Source organism: Silurus meridionalis, chromosome 25 (genome assembly GCF_014805685.1).
Source record: "Silurus meridionalis isolate SWU-2019-XX chromosome 25, ASM1480568v1, whole genome shotgun sequence".
Lineage (NCBI taxonomy): Eukaryota > Metazoa > Chordata > Actinopteri > Siluriformes > Siluridae > Silurus > Silurus meridionalis.
Genome location: NC_060908.1, coordinates 825,001 through 844,010, shown reverse-complemented (window position 1 = coordinate 844,010; position 19,010 = coordinate 825,001). Strand labels below are relative to the sequence as shown.

The 19,010-nt window shown below is 40.1% G+C and overlaps 2 protein-coding genes across 5 annotated transcripts in view; both read right to left on the bottom strand.

Moving 5' to 3' along the window:
* Positions 1-5,094: 5,094 nt before the first annotated feature.
* On the bottom strand, positions 5,095-11,612 carry wasf3a (WASP family member 3a). Of its 4 annotated transcripts, none has more exons than XM_046838536.1 (9): positions 11,463-11,612; positions 9,751-9,974; positions 9,453-9,587; positions 9,200-9,353; positions 8,410-8,527; positions 8,151-8,320; positions 7,716-7,931; positions 6,502-6,812; positions 5,095-6,319 (listed from the first exon to the last, which is right to left on the bottom strand). In XM_046838536.1, the coding sequence occupies exons 2-9, from the start codon at positions 9,881-9,883 to the stop codon at positions 6,171-6,173; spliced, it is 1,386 nt and encodes a 461-aa protein (XP_046694492.1). In that variant the 5' UTR covers positions 9,884-9,974; positions 11,463-11,612; the 3' UTR covers positions 5,095-6,170. The 4 variants fall into 4 exon arrangements, with proteins under 4 accessions (XP_046694492.1, XP_046694490.1, XP_046694491.1 ...); XM_046838534.1 differs by having other exon boundaries at positions 11,367-11,546; XM_046838535.1 differs by having other exon boundaries at positions 7,716-7,928; positions 11,367-11,545.
* A 5,455-nt stretch (positions 11,613-17,067) lies between these two features.
* The window catches only part of LOC124379377 (beta-enolase), a 6,669-nt gene continuing 4,726 nt past the window's right edge, over positions 17,068-19,010 (bottom strand). Inside the window, exons 7-12 of the mRNA XM_046839698.1 lie at positions 18,851-19,010; positions 18,545-18,742; positions 18,263-18,464; positions 17,602-17,710; positions 17,447-17,505; positions 17,068-17,362 (exon numbers count right to left, since the gene is read on the bottom strand). The exon at positions 18,851-19,010 is cut by the window's right edge and continues 63 nt beyond it. Of these exons, the coding sequence (XP_046695654.1) occupies positions 17,293-17,362; positions 17,447-17,505; positions 17,602-17,710; positions 18,263-18,464; positions 18,545-18,742; positions 18,851-19,010 (798 nt within the window). The 3' untranslated portion in view covers positions 17,068-17,292. The remainder of the gene's footprint in view (positions 17,363-17,446; positions 17,506-17,601; positions 17,711-18,262; positions 18,465-18,544; positions 18,743-18,850) is intronic.

The following is a 19,010-nucleotide window of genomic DNA, read 5'->3' as shown; positions in this document are numbered from 1 at the left end:
CTTTTGCACTGGACCCTCCCTTTCTAATCATCTCAGACACCATCTTCTCATCCCAAACACACACACACACACACACTGGGGTGGCTCTAATCCTCTGTGCCAGTGTTGTGAGCTCACGTGGACTCAGCAGGAGGTGGGGGAGAAGCCCTCCATGTTCTACTGTAACTCTGAAGTAAAGACTCCGTGGTAGAGTTCATGCACTGATGAAACCCAAGTTCATGAAGAAAAGGGTAACAGTTATCTGGAGCATCTCTGAGCAACAAATAAATAAATATCCAGCCCAAGTTTAATCAGTTTAATCAATGGGGAAAAGTGCACATGTTTATATTTACATTACATACATTTTACATTAATCTTTTAATTATATACATTTTATTATATTTTATTATACTTTATATCAGATTTAAGACGATCAGCTGAAACGTCTTTAACATTTAAAATCTTGCAGTTTCAGTTTCTAACTAACAAGTAATGGAAGCTTAAAGCGACCAGTTTCACATTGTGGACTGCAAACTGATTAAAAAACAATCAATAAAAACATTTGCACAACAGGAATTTCATTAAATATCAGAATATTTGCAGTAAGAGTTCATTGGGATTTTTCTGCATTTAGAAATTTGAGAATTTTCAGCGATTTGACTATTTTAAGTTTGTTCAGTTACATGATTCATCAGATGTTGACCATTAAACCCGAAGCAGCTTTTTACAAGCGTTAATAAAAGAATGTACAAGTTCGTTTGTCTCTAATGAGTGAGCTGGTGGTGACTGTGGTGAAGGAAAAACTCCCTGAGATGGCAGGATTAAGAAACCTTGATAGGAACCAGACTCTAAAGGGAACCTCATGATCAACACTGAATGTTCATTCATTAAAGTTCCATCATTGTTGAGGTGCTGTTCAGCGATGAACGTTTTATGGCTAAAATACGCTATAAAACCAGTAAAAAGAAAAGTGTATACTATTAAAACACACACACACACACACACACACACACACACACACACACTAAATGCAAAAAGGTCTACCATCTTAGAATGTTGAATGTCATAGTTGTTCAGATGAATATGTATAAATTGTTTGTGTGTGTCATTAAAAAACAAGTTTCTCATCAGTTTCTAAAATTAAATCAAACGTCATACAGTAAATTGGTTTGATTAAAGAAAACAATCCCAAACACACACAACCGTCTGAATTCATTTGTGGGACGAAAAGAAAGGAAGAAGTTCTATATCATTTCGTGCCCCGGACCACAGGAGCTGGACTAATCACATTCAAATGAGATGGGAAGTAGACGGCGGTGTGAAAACCAGGGACCGCACTGGCACGACTAATCCGGTTAGGACGGAGATCACAAAGCGGGGCCATGCCGTCTCTCCTCGGAGGAGCTGAGAAAAGAAACACTCCCTTTCCCAGGAGCGTGTTCACCTGTATGATAACACAGATGCCAACACGAGTCGCCATTTCGATGCCTATTAACGAGGAGACAATCGGCACTTGGCATGTACCATCCTGTTTTTGTTCAGGCTGCTTTTTTCACACCAGCATGACACCCCGACTCAGCCCCTCTGCCCCCACCTCACTTGGCACGTCTCCATGTACCCTGGGCAGTGCCACGGTATTGTGGTGGGTAGAAACAAAACAAAACAAAAAGACAGACAAAACCACGGCATTCCGTTAGATCCTGATCTCGTTCTTCAAAATGTTCATCCTGAGTTCAGTCTTAAAGCCGAGACACACTGATTTATATACAAACAGACGTATCTTAACTTTTCCACTTTTTTATATGAGGATCTTCACCAAATTGTTACACAAAGTTGTACACAAGCACAAACACCAGCTCCAATAAGATCTGATTTCCATGGGTTGTATATGGTGGAAGATCCCCTGCTAAAGATCTCCAAACCTTACTGAACTCCTTTAGGATAAACGTGAACGTTGACTGCACCCCAGGAACCTCCTCACCTTCTCACCTACATCACTACCTGACTTTACAAAACACCCTTGTAGCTGAATCTCTACAAAATCTCTACAAAATCTAGTGTATGATCTTCTGAGCAGCGTGGAGATTACTGTAAGAGCTGTTTAAAGAGGTGTTTAAAAAGCACACTTTTGGGAATATAATGTATATGACCTATGAAAGATCAACATTTGCAAATAAAAGTATGTGTGTAAGATGATGCTGTTATAAAACTTATTTTAAACCAAACATCAAATAAAAAAAATGAAAAAAATCCTTAAAAAAAAAAGAAAAAAGGAAACTTTTCTGTTTTCAAAAAAATGAGTGCCCCTGATTTCGACGCTTTTCCAGACTTATACAAGAAACCTTGGAATTGGTGCACGTCCACACACACACACACACACACACACACACACACACACACACACACCTGTTATAACTCACACACCTGTGGGAAAAGCTCAAGCGCCTCAGATGTCTGGAGATGGTGGGAAAACCAGCAGTCAGAAAAGATCTGTCAAGAGTTTACCCTCGATAATCTTACCCTCCTCCTCACACACACACACACACACACACACACACACACACACACACTCCCTCTCCCTGCTTCTTAATGGTTTACTTTTCTATAGGCCGGGGATTAAGTCGAGTGGTAAAACAGTGATTTAATAATCGGAGCATGGCTGCATGCTGCACTCAAACCTGCAGCACAAACAGCCCTGAGCCTGTAGGAGATCACGATGGGAAACTTTCTCCAGCTCTCTGTCTGCATGCATGTGAGTGTGTGGGGAATATATAAAAAAGAAAACAACCCTTAGGGGGTTTTGGGAAGGGGGTGTGTAGGGGTAGTGGGGCAACAACACCAGCACTCGATGTGGTCTAAGTTTTTTAATTCCACTAAAAACACTATTTACATTTCGAGGAAACAACAAGAGCCGAGTGTGAGAAAGAATGTGAAAGAAGCCAGACAGACGACCAGGTGCAGTGTGTGTGTGTGTGTGTGTGTGTGTGTGTGTGTGCCAGTAAATAAACAGTGTACAGAAATATCCTCTATTCAGATTGTTGGTGAGTTTATTCTTCGTTCATCTCAGCTACGTAGCTTTTAAAAGAGTTGAAATGATAAAATCACGATCGCTTTTTTTCTGACATGTAAATTAAATGAACAGAATAATGAAGGTGTGATGGTGTGAAGCTCCTGTTACACAAAAGGATTTTATTTTCCAATATCACATGTCACTGTGTATTTTATTCCCTTCAATCTGATTATTATTATAAAGGTTATTTTTTTATTTATATTTTTAATAAAAATAAAAATGAAAAATTTTGATTAAATAAATAAACCTTTAATTATAATATCCTTTTGACTCCCATTTATACGCTATGAAGGTGATTCAGGGATTAAGAGAACGAAATGAACCAAATGACAAAAATTTTTTTAATTTTGATGAATCTTTTTTGAGTCATTTGGTTCATTTCATTCTCTCAATCCTTGAATCACCTTCATAGCGTATAAATGGAAGTCGACTCGGATGAACGACTCGGACCAGAAGACTCATGAGACGAACAAGTCAATTCTGTTTCCTGTGTAATGCAATTGAAAAGAAGCTCTCAGTCTAGAAGAGTCAATTCTGTTTCCTGTATATAACCTACTGAGATACTGCGATGCTTTGCTCATGTGTGTCCAATAGTAAATGGACGAATCACTCTTTGAGACGTCTCGTTCTTCTGAGTACATTAAAGACTCATTCAAAAACAAATCGTTCATGAACAATTTGTTACTAATACACAACTAGTATTATTGTACCCAACAAAGTCATTTAAAAAAAAAAAATTTGTAAACATATGCACATAAAGACACCTAATATGAAATGGGATTTCTGATGATGATTGTATTATATCATTAGTAGAACTGTCATCTGAGTGCTAAGATAAGATAAGATATACCTTTATTCGTCCCACAGTGGGGTAATGTCTTTGTTACACTAGCAAAGAAAAAAATAAATGCAAATGTATAAAAGAATAGACACACAGATCTAGAAGATTGGTGCTCCCTGTGACTGTGCATGCAGCTTTTTGCTGCCATCTGTTGGTGTGTTAAAAAAACTAGTCTCGAAGCGTTTTGATACCCCCTCGTACTTCCGGTGGTTATACCCATAATTATTTCAGCACCCCCATGAAACATGTTGTAATATTAACCATCTTAGCTCCTGTTATCACTTACATTATAGCAGCTATAAACACCCTCACCCTCATTCCCTGGCTTCCTCTTTTCTCTCCTGTTTTTAAAGTTACAGCTTGTCGTTTTATAGAGAAACTATAGAAACTCTTCTGATGTTTAAAAACCTGAGCTCTAAAGCGCTAAGACTGGAGACTCCTCCCACAAACCAGTTGGGATTGAGTTTATATTCCCAGGACGTCTATAAATTTTAACATCCAGGAAAAAGCCCAAGAGTGTATTCAAGTCATTACGAGAATTTAATCCTGGGCTTTTGTGCCTCAGCGTTTCTCCGTCACGACCCGAGAGAAATCAGAGGCACTTTGTCTCCTGTCTTAAATCTTCACCAGATACTTTGAGTAAATGGATTAGACGAGTGGATTAGACGAGTGGATTAGATTAGTGTTAAGTGTTGCTCACTGATCAGGACTGAAAGCAGCAGCACACTTGACTCTGGATTCTTACAATGAAGAAAAAGAAAAAACTAAAACAGGTGGAGAAGCTTCTTCCTCATGGAACCAATTTGTCCCAGACGACTAGATGGTGAGAACATTCTAGAATGATAAAAGATCTTCTGAAGATTTTGCTTAAAGACGGAGGGCGGAGATGATGCATCACAAGAAAAACGTCTTTTGGTAACTAAATGGATGCAGTCCTGCTTGTGACTGGAGAACACAGGAACCGATTCTGTTCTGTTCTGGAGTCTGTGTATTTACTGTTCTTGTGATATTATTCATTATATTATTTGGAAGGTGATGATCCAGGTGGAGGTGTTACAGGATGTTAGTGTAGATGTGGAGATGAAGCAGAGAGCATTATAATGGTGTATGGACTCACATCTAAGCTGTGGATGATACCAGGGTCACTTCCCAGCATTGGGAAATAAAAGCTGTTATTGGTGTTTGCAGAGCAAAACTGACTGAATTATTAAAATAATGCTTTATTTTTATTAAACATTTAATATACGACTCGTTACATCTACACTTCTGTTGCTCTGAATCACACACACAGATAAAGAAGTGCCAGAAGATTACATTTGTTCACATGGGAGACAGAACGTCTCATTTAGTAAAAATGAAGCTGTTGGAGTTTAATCCTGGTGCTGAATTTCCTTCTATTTCTCATTTCAATGTTTCTCCAGTTCAGTGTTCACCAAGTGTTCACCAAAACTCCTCCATAGAGCACAGTAAGGTCATTAGGAAATGTGTACAATTACTGTTTCACTCTGGATGGACCTGGAACTGGACGTGGTTTCAGGTGTTTGTAAGCAGCACTTATTCAACTGAGAAACACAAACGACCTGCGAGTTCAACGCTCTAAACACATGCCTGAACTTCCAATCACAATGCACTATTCACACCTGAACTCCTTCAAGCTAAACACAATCCAATCAATTAATGAAACAAACAATTAATTAATTGATTGATCAAGTGCTAAATCAATCGATCAAATATATAAATATATAAATAAATAAATGTTACAGAGACAAACATCAGGATCAGATGCTGATAAAAAAGTATTTGTGTTTCCTAAAGTCAGACACTGATATTAATGTCCACTAAATTAACAAATATCTAGGAATATGATTTGAATAACTGAATTATATAATATATAATATTAATAATATTATTAACTGAGCAGGAAATCAATCAAAGCAATAAACAAACAAATTAATAAATAAAATGAAGCTGTGAATCTTTTTTTGTAGTAAATCTCTGAAAATCACATTATTGTAGTAAAGTTATTTGAAGCTGCTATAAATCTAAATCTAGTATCCTTTTTTGCATAAAAGGTGCGACAAGGAAGAAATAAACTGATAAATTATAAAATAAATAAATAAGAATAAATAATCTAACACACTGAGTGTATGTCAAACGCTTCGGCTCACAACTGAACCTTGTCTATTGATGGATTGAAGAAAAGGGGTGCCAATACTTTTAGCACAGCATAGTGTGTGTGTGTGTGTGTGTGTGTGTGTGTGTGTGTGTGTGTGTTCAGTCTCAGTCAGACCACTCGTTGACGTCCAGCTCAGACTCGTCCTCAGACTCGCTGTACTCAACCGCGATACGCCTGGACAGGATGGAGGCCACGTCATTTTCTGAACATTCCCTCAAGGCTCTCTGCTCCTGAACCTTCTTTAACTGGATACCTGAAGACACAGCGCACACACACACACACACGCTCTTGATCTGCTTATTGCAGGAGAAAATTTGTAAATGTGTGTGTGTGTGTGTGTGTGTGTTTGTGTTTCCTCAGCTGAACCCAATTTAACACCTATGTAATGTAAATCACCACACACACACACACACACACACACACACACACACTCACCCATTCGTATAGCCGTCAGCAAGTCACTGCGTCCATCTGTGATTGGCTGAGAATCCTGGCTCCGCCCCTCCCCTGTTCGCATCAAGTGAGACAAAACAGGAGGTACAGGTGGAGGTGGAGGTCCTGGAGGAGGCGGGGTTAGAAGTGGCCCAGGAAGTGGAACAGGTGGGAGGGGATAAGATAAAGCAGAGCTGGATGGTCCAGGTTGGGCTGAAGGTGTTAAGAGCGTGGCAAAAGTGCTGTGTGATGAGGGTATGATGGAAGCTGGAGGAGGGAGAAGAGGACTGGGACTGGCATAATAATCCATCAAACTGAGAGAGAGAGAAAGAGAGAGAGAGAGAGAGAGAGAGAGAGAGAGAGAGAAACAGAGAGAACAAATTAACTAAATACTATGTAATTCAGGGGTCCTCAAAACTACAGCCAAGAGGCCAAATTTGTCCCGTCCCCACATGTGGAACGACGATCAGAACAATGCCAGAGACATATTTTGAAAATGTAATTTGAAATAAATGTTTTAATCGTATCATATCTGTATTTGATATTAAAGTTCGGCTTAGTTATTAATAGAAGTCGAGGCACTGATAGTTGATCTCTGGAACTATCGGCTATCAGCAAAAATCCATACCCATAGTTTTTCCGGCTACCAGTCTGCTGTCATTACGAGAGCGGCCTCTAGAGGCGAATCACTGCAACCATATTATATATATTATTAATAACTTAATAATTTAATTATTATACTGAATTAATGTATTCAAATTTCATTTAGCACATTTTAGTGATCCAGTACTTTTTTATTTTTGTATTCAAGTTCAGTATACTATTTTACATATTTATTTTATTTGTGTTTGTTTGTTTTTTAATCCAGTATCAATTTTAAAAACTACAAGTACAATTCAACCTCGCTTTGATAAAATCGGTCGACCTCTAATTATTAACAGCCACATTTTTTGTGAGATTCACCAACCAACCACATGCATAAGTATGTATATATTTTGGTTTCAATAGCAATGAATATGATAAAATGTCATTATGATGGTAATAGTGTTCTTTTAATAGATGATGTATGTCTTAAAAACTGATGCTTATTTATCTGTACGGTGCAGAACAAAATAATAAACTAATCAAGCGTTTGGAGGTGAAATACATTTAAAATCATAATAAAATCTCCACAATAACACTGCTAGTTACTCAATTTTTCAGAAGTTTCTCATTACCCATAATCTACAGGTGGAAGTGTGATGTCACCATTAACTCCACCCCCTGCGAGTATGTTCAGAGAGGAGGACAGATTTGATCCATGTCCAGCAGGAATGCTGCTGTCAGCCACACCCACTGCTCCACCAATGCTTTGGTACTCATGCTCCGCCCCTTCAAAGGAATCAGACAGGTGGTTGGGCAGAAAGTGGGTGTGGCCTGGAATGTTTGGTCTGCTGTCGAGAAAACACATTTTTGTTTGATAGCCTTTAAAGATATAGAAATTACTGCATCAGTGTTGTGAACTCTATATGAACTCTATATAAACTTATGTTATATCTGCTTACATTAACTCCATAATATCTCCATATGCATTCTGTAGAACAGCAGTGTCTGCAGCAGTGCTTTCTCTCTTTCTGTGTGTGTGTGTGTGTGTGTGTGTGTGTGCAGTCCACCTGGCCTCAGGAGACAGTGAGCTATCAGACAGCACCCCCTGTTGGACATTGTGATCAGGACGCAGCTCTTTATCAAACGCCATCACATTCCATTCCTGACGACGATTCCGCACTTTACGCACCTTCCGGACCTCACGCTGTAACACTCCATCATCTACACCACTCTGCTCCTGAGAAAGAGGGGGTATGAGAAGAGAAGAGAAGAGAAGAGAAGAGAAGAAGAGAAGAGAAGAGGAGGAGTAGTAAAGTTGAATCTCACTCTTTGTCTCCTCCTCTCTTTCCTCTTGTCCTCGGTGTCCTGAAGCATTTTTTCCTTCCAGAGGTCGAAAAAATAAGACGGATCCGTGTAGAACTTTATTCCGTCCACATGATCCTCTCTGTGGAGAAGAACAGAAATAACCCCAGGGATTACATCATGATGATGATGATGATGATGATGTGGGTTTTTTTGTGATTATGCAATTTGAAATTAGTTTCTTCACTTTTCTAGCATATAAATATAAACTATATAAATCATTTTCATGAAATTAATTGGAATAAATATTTATGAACTGCTCGCATTAAAACCTTTTCCTAAAACTTGTTTAATAAAATAAAAAAAATTAAATTAAAATTACATTAATAAAACATCCCCAAGTTATGATGGAGATGACTTCTGATGACCACCATAACGGAGGTCTGCCTCACGAAATGCTAAATATTGAAAAAGATTTCTTGTATCTATATTAGTCATCGTAAGATAAAAAAAAACGTAAGTCGAACCGTCGTAACTCGGAGACTTCCTGTGTGTGTAAATATTCATTTAAAAAGTGACCAGAAAGGAATTGAGGGGAATGAGGGATGAACACTAGTGTTTAGGGTTTGAGATGGTTAGTGTTATATGGGTACAGGATTTGGTTCCGGTCCAGCTGGACTTTTGGTTCTGGACTTTTGGTTCTGGACTTTTGGTTCTGCAGCGAGCAGCAGCTTCAGCTCACTTTGGCTGCAGTTGAAAAAAGTAATCCTGATAATCCTGATTATTCAGGAAAATCCTAAACTCTTTGCCTCACCTGTAGTTGGAGAGAACACTGAGAGCTGGAGGTTTCTCACAGCTGTTGTACATCTCAGCTACAGGGTTAGGGATGCTGAATCGAGACATGACCTGCTGATCCTCCACTGTAGAGCTTCTGAAGGCCTTCCACATGTTCACGTCCTGCAGAGACACTGAGACACAGGATGGGAATTTACACAATAACTCAATGCGATTACTGTCTGAAATTATGTTATGTGTGTGTTTTTGTGTGTGATCCAGTCCCTCCTGACCTTCCTCCACAGTGGAGTCCAGTTGTGTGACTTTGACAGCGAGGCGGTCGATTCGGTCCTGCAGAGAGTTCGCACGAACATAAAAAGTGTTTGCTTCATTGAAAAGTTCACCGAACACGTCCTCCGCTTGCTTACCTGCAAAACACAAGATTTATACATTTATATACATTTCTCATTTACATTTATTTATTTCTGACTAAAGAAATGTAATAATAAACGATCATGAGTTTACAAGTCTCTATCTCACTCTCTCAACTGTGTGTGTGTGTGTGTGTGTGTGTGTGTGTGTGTGTCATACTGAGGCTGCTGAGTTGTTGAATAATGGCAGACAGTGTGTTGTTTGTTACACACTCCAGCTCACAGCCGACACTCTCAGGTACAGCAACACGACACACATGATGGGGCTTAATGTTCCTCTTCACCAGTGGCATAGCTTTGTCTCTCCTTCTCGCTCTCCCGTTTTCTCTCTCTCTCTCTCTCTCTCTCTCGCTCTCTCTTTTACACACACACCTGTGGACACACCTGTGGACACAGAGTTATACATATTCAGAAAGACCAGCAGAAAGACAAACAGACGGGTACACAGACAGAGAGAAAGATAGACAACAGATATGGGAGAAATGGAGAAAGAGATAGAGATCAAGAGAAAGAGAGAGAGAGAGAGAGAGAGACACAGAGAGAGAAAGAGAGCTCGACAAACAGAAAAAGACAGACAGACAGACAAAGAGACACAGGAGAGACAGACAGACACAGAGCCCAAGAAAGAAAAAGACAGTCAGAGAGACACAGACAGAGAGACATACAAACAAACAGAAAAACCCATAAACAGATAGACAGAAAGACATGTAGACCGATGGAAAGAAACATAGACAGGCAGGCAAACACAGGCAGATAGACAGACAGACATGTAGAGAGACATGTAGCTAGTCAGACAGACAAACTGACACAGACAGGCAGAGAGACACAGACAAACACATAAACAGACAGGCAGACAGAGAGACACAGACAGACACATAAACAGACAGGCAGACAGAGAGAGAGACACAGACAGGCAAACACAGGCAGATAGACAGACAGACAGGCAGAGAGACACAGACAGACACATAAACAGACAGGCAGACAGACAGACAGACAGACAGACAGACAGACACAGACAGGCAAACACAGACACAGTAAATAAATAAATGAAATAAACATACAATAAATAAATTGAAAAACAGAATAGAATTCTACAGAAACACAGAGAAATCTGCAGTCTGTAAAGCTCATCAGAAGAGTGTGTACAGCTCAGCACACTCAGGTCCTCAGGATTAAACACACACACACACACACACACACACACACACACACACACAGATTAGTGTCAGTCATGTCCGCCTCATACACACTACATTAGTGCTGCTCCTCCTGCAGGAACCTTCCCTGATAAAGTAATTTATACAGTGAGCTTTAATGTAAACACACACACACACACACACACACACACACACAGGTCTGTATAAGTAATAATCCTGTATATTTCAATTATTATTTTAAAATAAACTGCTATGGCATAATAGTGAAAAGAAACTGAAATTCCTCAGATTTCTCTAATTTTAAAAATAATATAATTACACTACAATAAATACTGTTATTATTATTATTATTATTATTATTATTATTATTATTATTATTGCGCAACTTCTATTTAAATTCCAAATTGAAACTAAACCCTGCACACACACACTTCACCCTGAGCTGTGATATTTAAAGCCACATTGCGGATTAGTAACAAACAAACACACACACACACACACACACACACACACACACCCTACTCATTAGTACACACTGTATACATTAAATATAAAAGGAAACACAAATGAGTTGACCAGCTGTATAATGAAGAAACTCTTTAGGAGCTTCAACACTCACAGGAAATAAAATGCTCTAATATTCAACATCACACACTCAGGGTTGAATAAAACCGGAAGTTAAACCTCAAACACAACATGAACACCCAGAACACACCGAGCTGCTAGTGAATTAATCCAAAACCTTCTCAGCAAAAACGACTTTTTATATCCAGATCATTCCGTATGCAGCTCGTGGAGCGGAGTTCAGCAGGGGGCGGGGCACGGAATCCTAATGGGCAGCCAAGCGGGCCAATCATCTCTCAGCATCAGAGTGCTAATCAGTATATTATAGAGTGTGGACCAATCAGATTGAAGTGTCGCATAACAGGTGCGAATGTTGCTGCAGAAGCAAAAAAACCGAACAAATAGTTTTATATAAATGCACATAATGTAAAGTAATAAAGAAAGAAATTGAGAAATCTTTTCTCACCTGCTCCCGATAGGGGTCGCCACAGCGGATATATCACTCTGTCCTCACATCTGATTGGTGAACTAGTGTACAGTATTGTTACGGTTCTGGAGGCCCCGCCTTCACGCACTAGGTCCCATGCAATTACTTGTGCTAGTGTAGGCCTGGTCTACACATGACCAAACCATCTCAATTGCGTCTCTCTCACCTTGTCTCCAAAACGTCTTACCAGGGCCACTATCCCTTTAATACAATCATTTCCCAGTGAACAGTTTATGAACATCTCCGCATTTATATCATAGCAGGTCTCAATCCATACATCATAGCAGGTCTCAAACCTAAAACTATACATCATAGCAGGTCTCAAACCTAAAACTATACATCATAGCAGGTCTCACAGCACACAATAAATCAGGATGATTCTTTATTCAGCTACTAACAGTTTCCAACTTCATCAGAACTCTTTCACACACTTATCTGCTACAAATATAGCAATATATTTACACACACACACACACACACACACACACACACACACACACACACACAATATAGCAATATAGCTTTTATTAAAAATTATAAACAAACTAACAAACATTTCAAACACAACATAAAATAACAAACATGGGTGTTCTCTCTCTCTCTCTCTCTCTCTCTCTCTCTCTCTCACCTGACAGTCACACTAAAGCTCTGTGGTCTGGGGATGTGGAAGAGGGCAGATCTGCTCTGTGCTCTGTTCTGAATGTGCTGCTACACTGATCTACCTGCTAGTTGAATTCCTTCATGTGTCTCATATTAGCAGCTTTCTAACCGTCTATTGAGAGCAGAGATTTGGTTCATAAAAGTTCATTTATTTAAGATCTAATTTAAAGTTGGAGTAAAATTGGACATCTTTTAAACTTATTTGCATGTTATACGATGTTCGAGTTCAGCTCAGGTGTGGAAAGTGTGTAAATAAATTTCTTCTCCAGATAAAACCCATGTAACAGACACGTGAAATTGGCAGAGGAAATAATTCTTTATTTTGTTTGAGGGTTTTAATACAGTGATCTGTACAAATCTAGCAAACAGACACGTGTGTGTGTGTGTGTGTGTGTGTGTGTGTGTGTGTGTGTGTGTGTGTGTGTGAGTGTGTGTGTGTGTAATTCTGTGTAGTACATCAGTAATAGTGTCGACACTTATTTTCTCTCTTGACTCTCAATCTTATAATTAATAAACGTAATCAATCAACATTTCTGAGTGTTCTCTAAATTTCCTGAATATGGAAACCATTTCCTCTTCCTCCCTCTCCTCCTTCTCCTCCTCCTTCTTTTCCTCCTCCTCTGTTGTCCATCTCCATCTTTACCTGGGTCACAAAAAAAGGACAGGAAACAAAAATGTTCAGTATTTGACCCTCTGTTAAAGCTCTAAATTCCCCAATAATGATCTTCATCCAGACCAAGTGTTACCCCCCACCCCATCTCTCTATCTCCATCCCATCATCACCTTCATCCTCATTCCCCCGGCTTCTCCTGTGTCCCGCTTCCTCTCACGTTCTTCCTGGTTCTCCCTTTAAACCTGTTCTGTTGACCCATGAAGTCTAAAAGTAGGTGTGGCCAAACCGCCCCAGGCTCCGCCCCACGTTCTGTAGCGACCATTGGTTTTTGTTCGCTCATTGAGTCCCTCTGGTGTCTTACTGATGACATCATGACCTCAGTCGAACCCTCAGCGTGGGGTAAAGATCTCCCGGTGTCCTCGTCCATCTTGTAGAGCTCAGTTAGAATCTGCAGAGGGAGAGGAGAAGATGTTCCTCACACCAGGACAAGAGATGCACATAAAGTTCTGTAAAGCTCATTTAATCTCATCTCTACAGATACACCTTCATCAGTTATCCGAGACGAGAGAGAGACAGAGAGAGAGAGAGAGAGAGAGAGAGAGAGAGAGAGAGAGAGAGAGAGAGAGAGAGAGAGAGAGAGAGAGGGGGGGGCATTAACATAAAATTTTAAGGGAAAAAAACACAAAAGAAGGATTAGGAAAAAAAAGTACAGAGAGAAGAGAAGAAAGTTGAAGAGAATAGAAGAACATATAGAAAAAGAAATGAAGAACAGAAAACTGATAAAATGATAAAAAAATATATTTTTGTAAAATATAATCTGGGAATAATATTTGTATAATATCTGCAAACATGTTCTTACTGAACAGAAAGAGGAGAGGAAATAATGACATTGAGACAAAACAGATAATGAATAAAATGAAAAAATACTGAATGAAAAGAAAAGAACAAAATATAAATAAATAGAAGGGAATCATTTGAGAGAAAAGAAGGAAGGAATTTAAGGGGGGGGGTGCAATAGCTTTCATTATATTACATATATATATATATATATATAAAGAATATTATTTAGTATTAATACTACAAAAAATCAATTAATTAATTTATTGATCAGTTAAATAATTAATTACTTCATTAAAATGGTTTCTCCACTTTTCATTTAATTAATTACTGTAAATAGCCATAAAATTATTTCACTCTGAAACAGTAAATTCCATCATTTTGTGTATTTCTGATACTTTGACTTGTAGAAATAAAGTTGATGTTGATGGATTTACTCACTCTGGCCTCGAGGCCTGGAGGCAGCTTTCTGGATTCAACACACACTGAGGAGGAGAAGAGGAGGAGCAGGAGGGAGGAGAAGAGCAATCCAGGAGGAAGAGGAGAAATGAAGAAGAACCCAGGCATCATCATGGGGTTTAAGACACGGAGCAGAAAAAGACTGAAGTTTAGACGTCAGGATTAAAAGTGTGTATTCGGCTGCTGCATCTGGAACTATTCTGCAATTTATTAACGGATAAAGCAAAAAGTAACAATCTGAAAAATATGAACCGTACGTGAGGTTTTATAGTCAGAGGTGTGGATCGAAATGACGTGACGTGACGTGAATAAAGACCACGTGTTCGGATTATTCACCACTAATACGTGAGGAAGTAAAAAAAAGTAAAGATTAATGAAAAATAATACATTTAATCCTTTTTAAGACCAGAACAAAGTATAGAATTAGAGAAAAAATCTGGAGAAAAAGGAAAGAGAGAGAGAGAGAGAGAGAGAGAGAGAGAGAGAGAGAGAGAGAGAGAGGTTGAACTCAAGTTTGACGTGGCAATAAAGCAATCAATGAATTTTACAACAAAGAGAGAAATTGAGAGAAAAACAGACAGCAAGACAGAGATGAACAAACAAACAGACCGAGAGAAAGAGAAAGAGAAAGAGAAATATACTTGTATTTTTGTCACTGTTCTTATTTTATATTATAAAACAGTCATTAGTGTTGGCTGGCTTGTTGACTGTGCCACAGGTCAGGTGAGTCTCAGTGTCTCAATCCGGATAAATGTGGAGGTTTGTGTTATGAAGGACATCCAGCGTAAATCATGTGTCAAATCAAATACGCGGATCAGGAATCAGAATTTCATAGCGGCTCGGTCGAGGCAGAGGAAGAGAACAGTAAGACTGTAGTGGAGGTGAAGAGAGTTTCTGATAGGGTGATGATCGTGAAGCTGGAAGTTGAAGGAATGATGATAAATGTCATCAGTGCTTCTGCTCCACAAGTTGGCTGTGAGATGTAGGAGAAGGATAGATTCTGGAGTGAGTTAGATGAAGTGGTAGAAGGTGAACGTAGGAATGAAAGATTGGTGATTGGTGCAGACTTTAATGGGCATGTAGGTGAAGGGAACAGAGGTGATGAGGAGGTGATGGTAGGTATGGTCTTAAGGAGAGGAATGTGGAAGGGCAGATGGTGGTAGATTTTGCTAAAAGGATGGAAATGGCAGTGGTGAACACGTATTTTAAGAAGAAGGAGGATCATAGAGTGACGTATAGGAGTGGAGGAAAGTGCAAACAGGTGGACTATGGTTTATGCAGGAGATGCAACCTGAAGGAGATTGGAGACTGTGGCAGGGGACAGTGTAGCTAGACAGCATCAGGTGAAGTAGAAGATGAGGAGGAGAGTGAGTACTGAAAGAAGAATAAGATGGTGGAAACTGAAGGAGGAAGAGTGTAGTGTGAGGTTCAGGGAAGAGGTCAGACAGGAGCTCGGTGGTGGTGAAGAGGTGCTGGATGATTGGGGAACTACTGCAGGAGTGATGAGGGAGGCAGCTAAAAGGTTCTTCATGTGACATCTGAAAATAGAAATTTATTTGATGTGATTTTTACCTCTTTTCTGGTGATGTTTTTGGGAGTATAGTATGAAAATAAGTGCGCCTATAAAATATAATGTTTAAGTTCATATTTTAATGACAACATAGAGACAGAAAAGGGTAGAGAGAGAGGTAGACAGCCATATCAAGAGACAGAGAGAGAGACAGACAGAGAGACAGAGAGACAGAAAGAGGGACAGACAGGCATATCAAGAGACAGAGAGAGAGACAGAGAGAGAGACACCACTGCTTATATATAAGCCACAGTGTGTGCAGCTGAAGGTTAAATCAGTCACACGGTAAAACTTGGTATTATTATAATAATATAGAAGCCAAACTCCAGGTGAATAAACGGAACATGAATAAAAGCCAGAAGATGAATAGTTCTTATTAATGTGGATGTAATAATAACAGGAGTGATGTAAAACCCAGACTGTTAGAGTGACGCACACTCCTCAAATTGTCTCCATCCACAGGAGGCGCTGATATGAATGTCTGACTGATGATTGACAGCTGCTAATGATCTCGTTAGTTTCATTCATTAACACAATGGTGGCTCAGGCTCTAATGACTGAATACAGAAGTCAAAGATGCTGGTTCATACCCACTGACACCTCTATTACCCTTCCTCCACAACCTTCCACTGCTCTCCACTACCCTCAACAACCCCCTACCCCCCCACCCCCCACTACCCTCCACAACCCTTCACTACCATCCACAACCCTCTATTACCCCCACTACCCTCCACAACCTTCCACTGCTCTCCACTACCCTCAACAACCCCCACCCTCCCACACTACCCTCCACAACCCTTCACTACCATCCACAACCCTCTATTACCCCCACTACCCTCCACAACCTTCCACTGCTCTCCACTACCCTCAACAACCCCCACCCTCCTACACTACCCTCCACAACCCTCTATTACCCCCCACACTACCCGCCACAACCCTTCAATACCCTCAACTACCCTCCACAACCCTCTATTACCCCCCACTACCCTCCACAACCCTTCACATCCTTCTACCCTTCATTACCCTGAACTATTTTTCACTACTCTGCACAGAAGAGAAGAGAAGAGAAGAGAAGAGAAGAGAAGAGAAGAGAAGAGAAGAGAAGAGAAGAGAAGAGATGAAAACACTTGTTTGTTTCAGGAAAAGTCTTTATTAACTGTAAAATGTATCAGATGTTCTCAGTGTAACTGCAGGACTCCAACTTTAACCGAGCCTCAGTATAAAAAGTCTTTAATAAAAAGTGTTGCATGCGAGTGTTTGTTGCGTCTTACACAAGTGTGTAACGTGAGCGTGTGACACGAGTGTGTGAGCAATCAGGACAGACATCATCTCGGTTCCTTGCGGTTCCTCGTGGCTCAGTTCAATTTGGGATGACGGAAATCCTTCCCTGCAAACTTGGCTTTGTCTCCCAACTGCTCCTCAATTCTATGAAAGACAGAATGAAGTGATGGTGAAAGACGAGTGATGAAAGTGGCACCATGTAGAAATAAATAAACAGAGGATACTGACCTCATCAGCTGGTTGTATTTGGCCAAACGTTCTGACCTACAGGGGGCGCCAGTCTTAATCTAAGAAAAAGAGTGAAAGAAACAACAATAAATAAACAGGAATATAAAAATAAAGAAAAACCAGAAATTAAAAAAAGAGAGAAAGAGATGTTGTACCTGTCCTGTGCAGAGTCCCACCACCAGATCAGCGATGAAGGTGTCTTCAGTCTCTCCAGAGCGATGGCTGACCATCACACCCCATCCATTCTTCTGAGCCAGTTTACATCTGCACACACACACACACACACACACACACACACACACACACATACAATCACTACAACTACTGATAGGTCATATAATGGAGCTGCATGTGGGAGCTGTATTATCATAAAAGGAAAGGCAATACTGAGGATCTACATGAAAAAAAAAAAACATTTTTAATGAATGGGTATGTCCTATTGCAGAGCTGCATGGGGGGGCTACACCCATGAATGGATAGATCCTACTGCAGAGCTGCATGAGGGGACAGTATTAATTGATATGTATTCCATATTGTGAAGCTGCATTAAAAGACTGTATTAATGAATGTATACATCCTATTGCAGAGCTGCATTAGGGGGCTTTATTAATGTAAGAATAAGCCCTATTGCAGAGCTGCATGAGTGGGCTTTATTAATGTAAGAATAAGCCCTATTGCAGAGCTGCATGAGAGGGTTTAATTAATGCAAGTATCAGCTCTGTCACTGAGCTAGATGTAATGATAGGCCGTATTGCGGAGCTGCATGAGGGGGCTGTATATATATATATATATATATATATATATATATATCCTTACGCCTGAATGGACTCAGTGACAGAGCCAATCTGGTTGACTTTGAGTAGCAGGCAGTTGCAGGCTTTCTTCTCCACAGCCTGCTGAATGCGTTTGGGGTTTGTCACTGTCAGATCATCTCCTACGATCTGGATGTCCACAGAGCTGGTGAACTTTGTCCAGTTTTCCCAGTCATCCTGGTCAAAGGGGTCCTCAATAGACTGGACTGGATCACAGAGGAAAGAGTTAGAATTCACCAAGGTTATGAAAGCTTTCACTTAGTAAACACCAGGAGATTATACTGACCTGGGTAGTTCTTGATGAAGCTCTTATACAGATCTCCAAGCTGTTCCCCAGTGATGTGGCGTTTGGGATCGTCAGGGGATTTGAAGTCCAGGTCGTATTTTCCGTTCCTGAAGAACTCAGACGCAGCGACATCCATGCCAATGATGATCTTATCGCTGTAGCCGGCTTTCTCAATAGCTGACTTCAGCAGCTCGAGAGCTGGAGATCGCACAAATTCACAAACATCACACAAGATCTTAAAAACAACATCAGGAAATAACAAAGAATTAAAAGCAGTGTTTTTTTGGAAAAAACATCACGCCTCACCCTCGTTGTTCTCCAGGATGTTGGGGGCGAATCCGCCCTCGTCCCCTACGTTGGTGGCGTCTTTTCCGTATTTGCTCTTGATGACGCTCTTGAGGTTGTGATAAACCTCAGCGCCGATGCGCATGGCCTCGCGGAAGTTGGCTGCACCGACAGGAAGAAT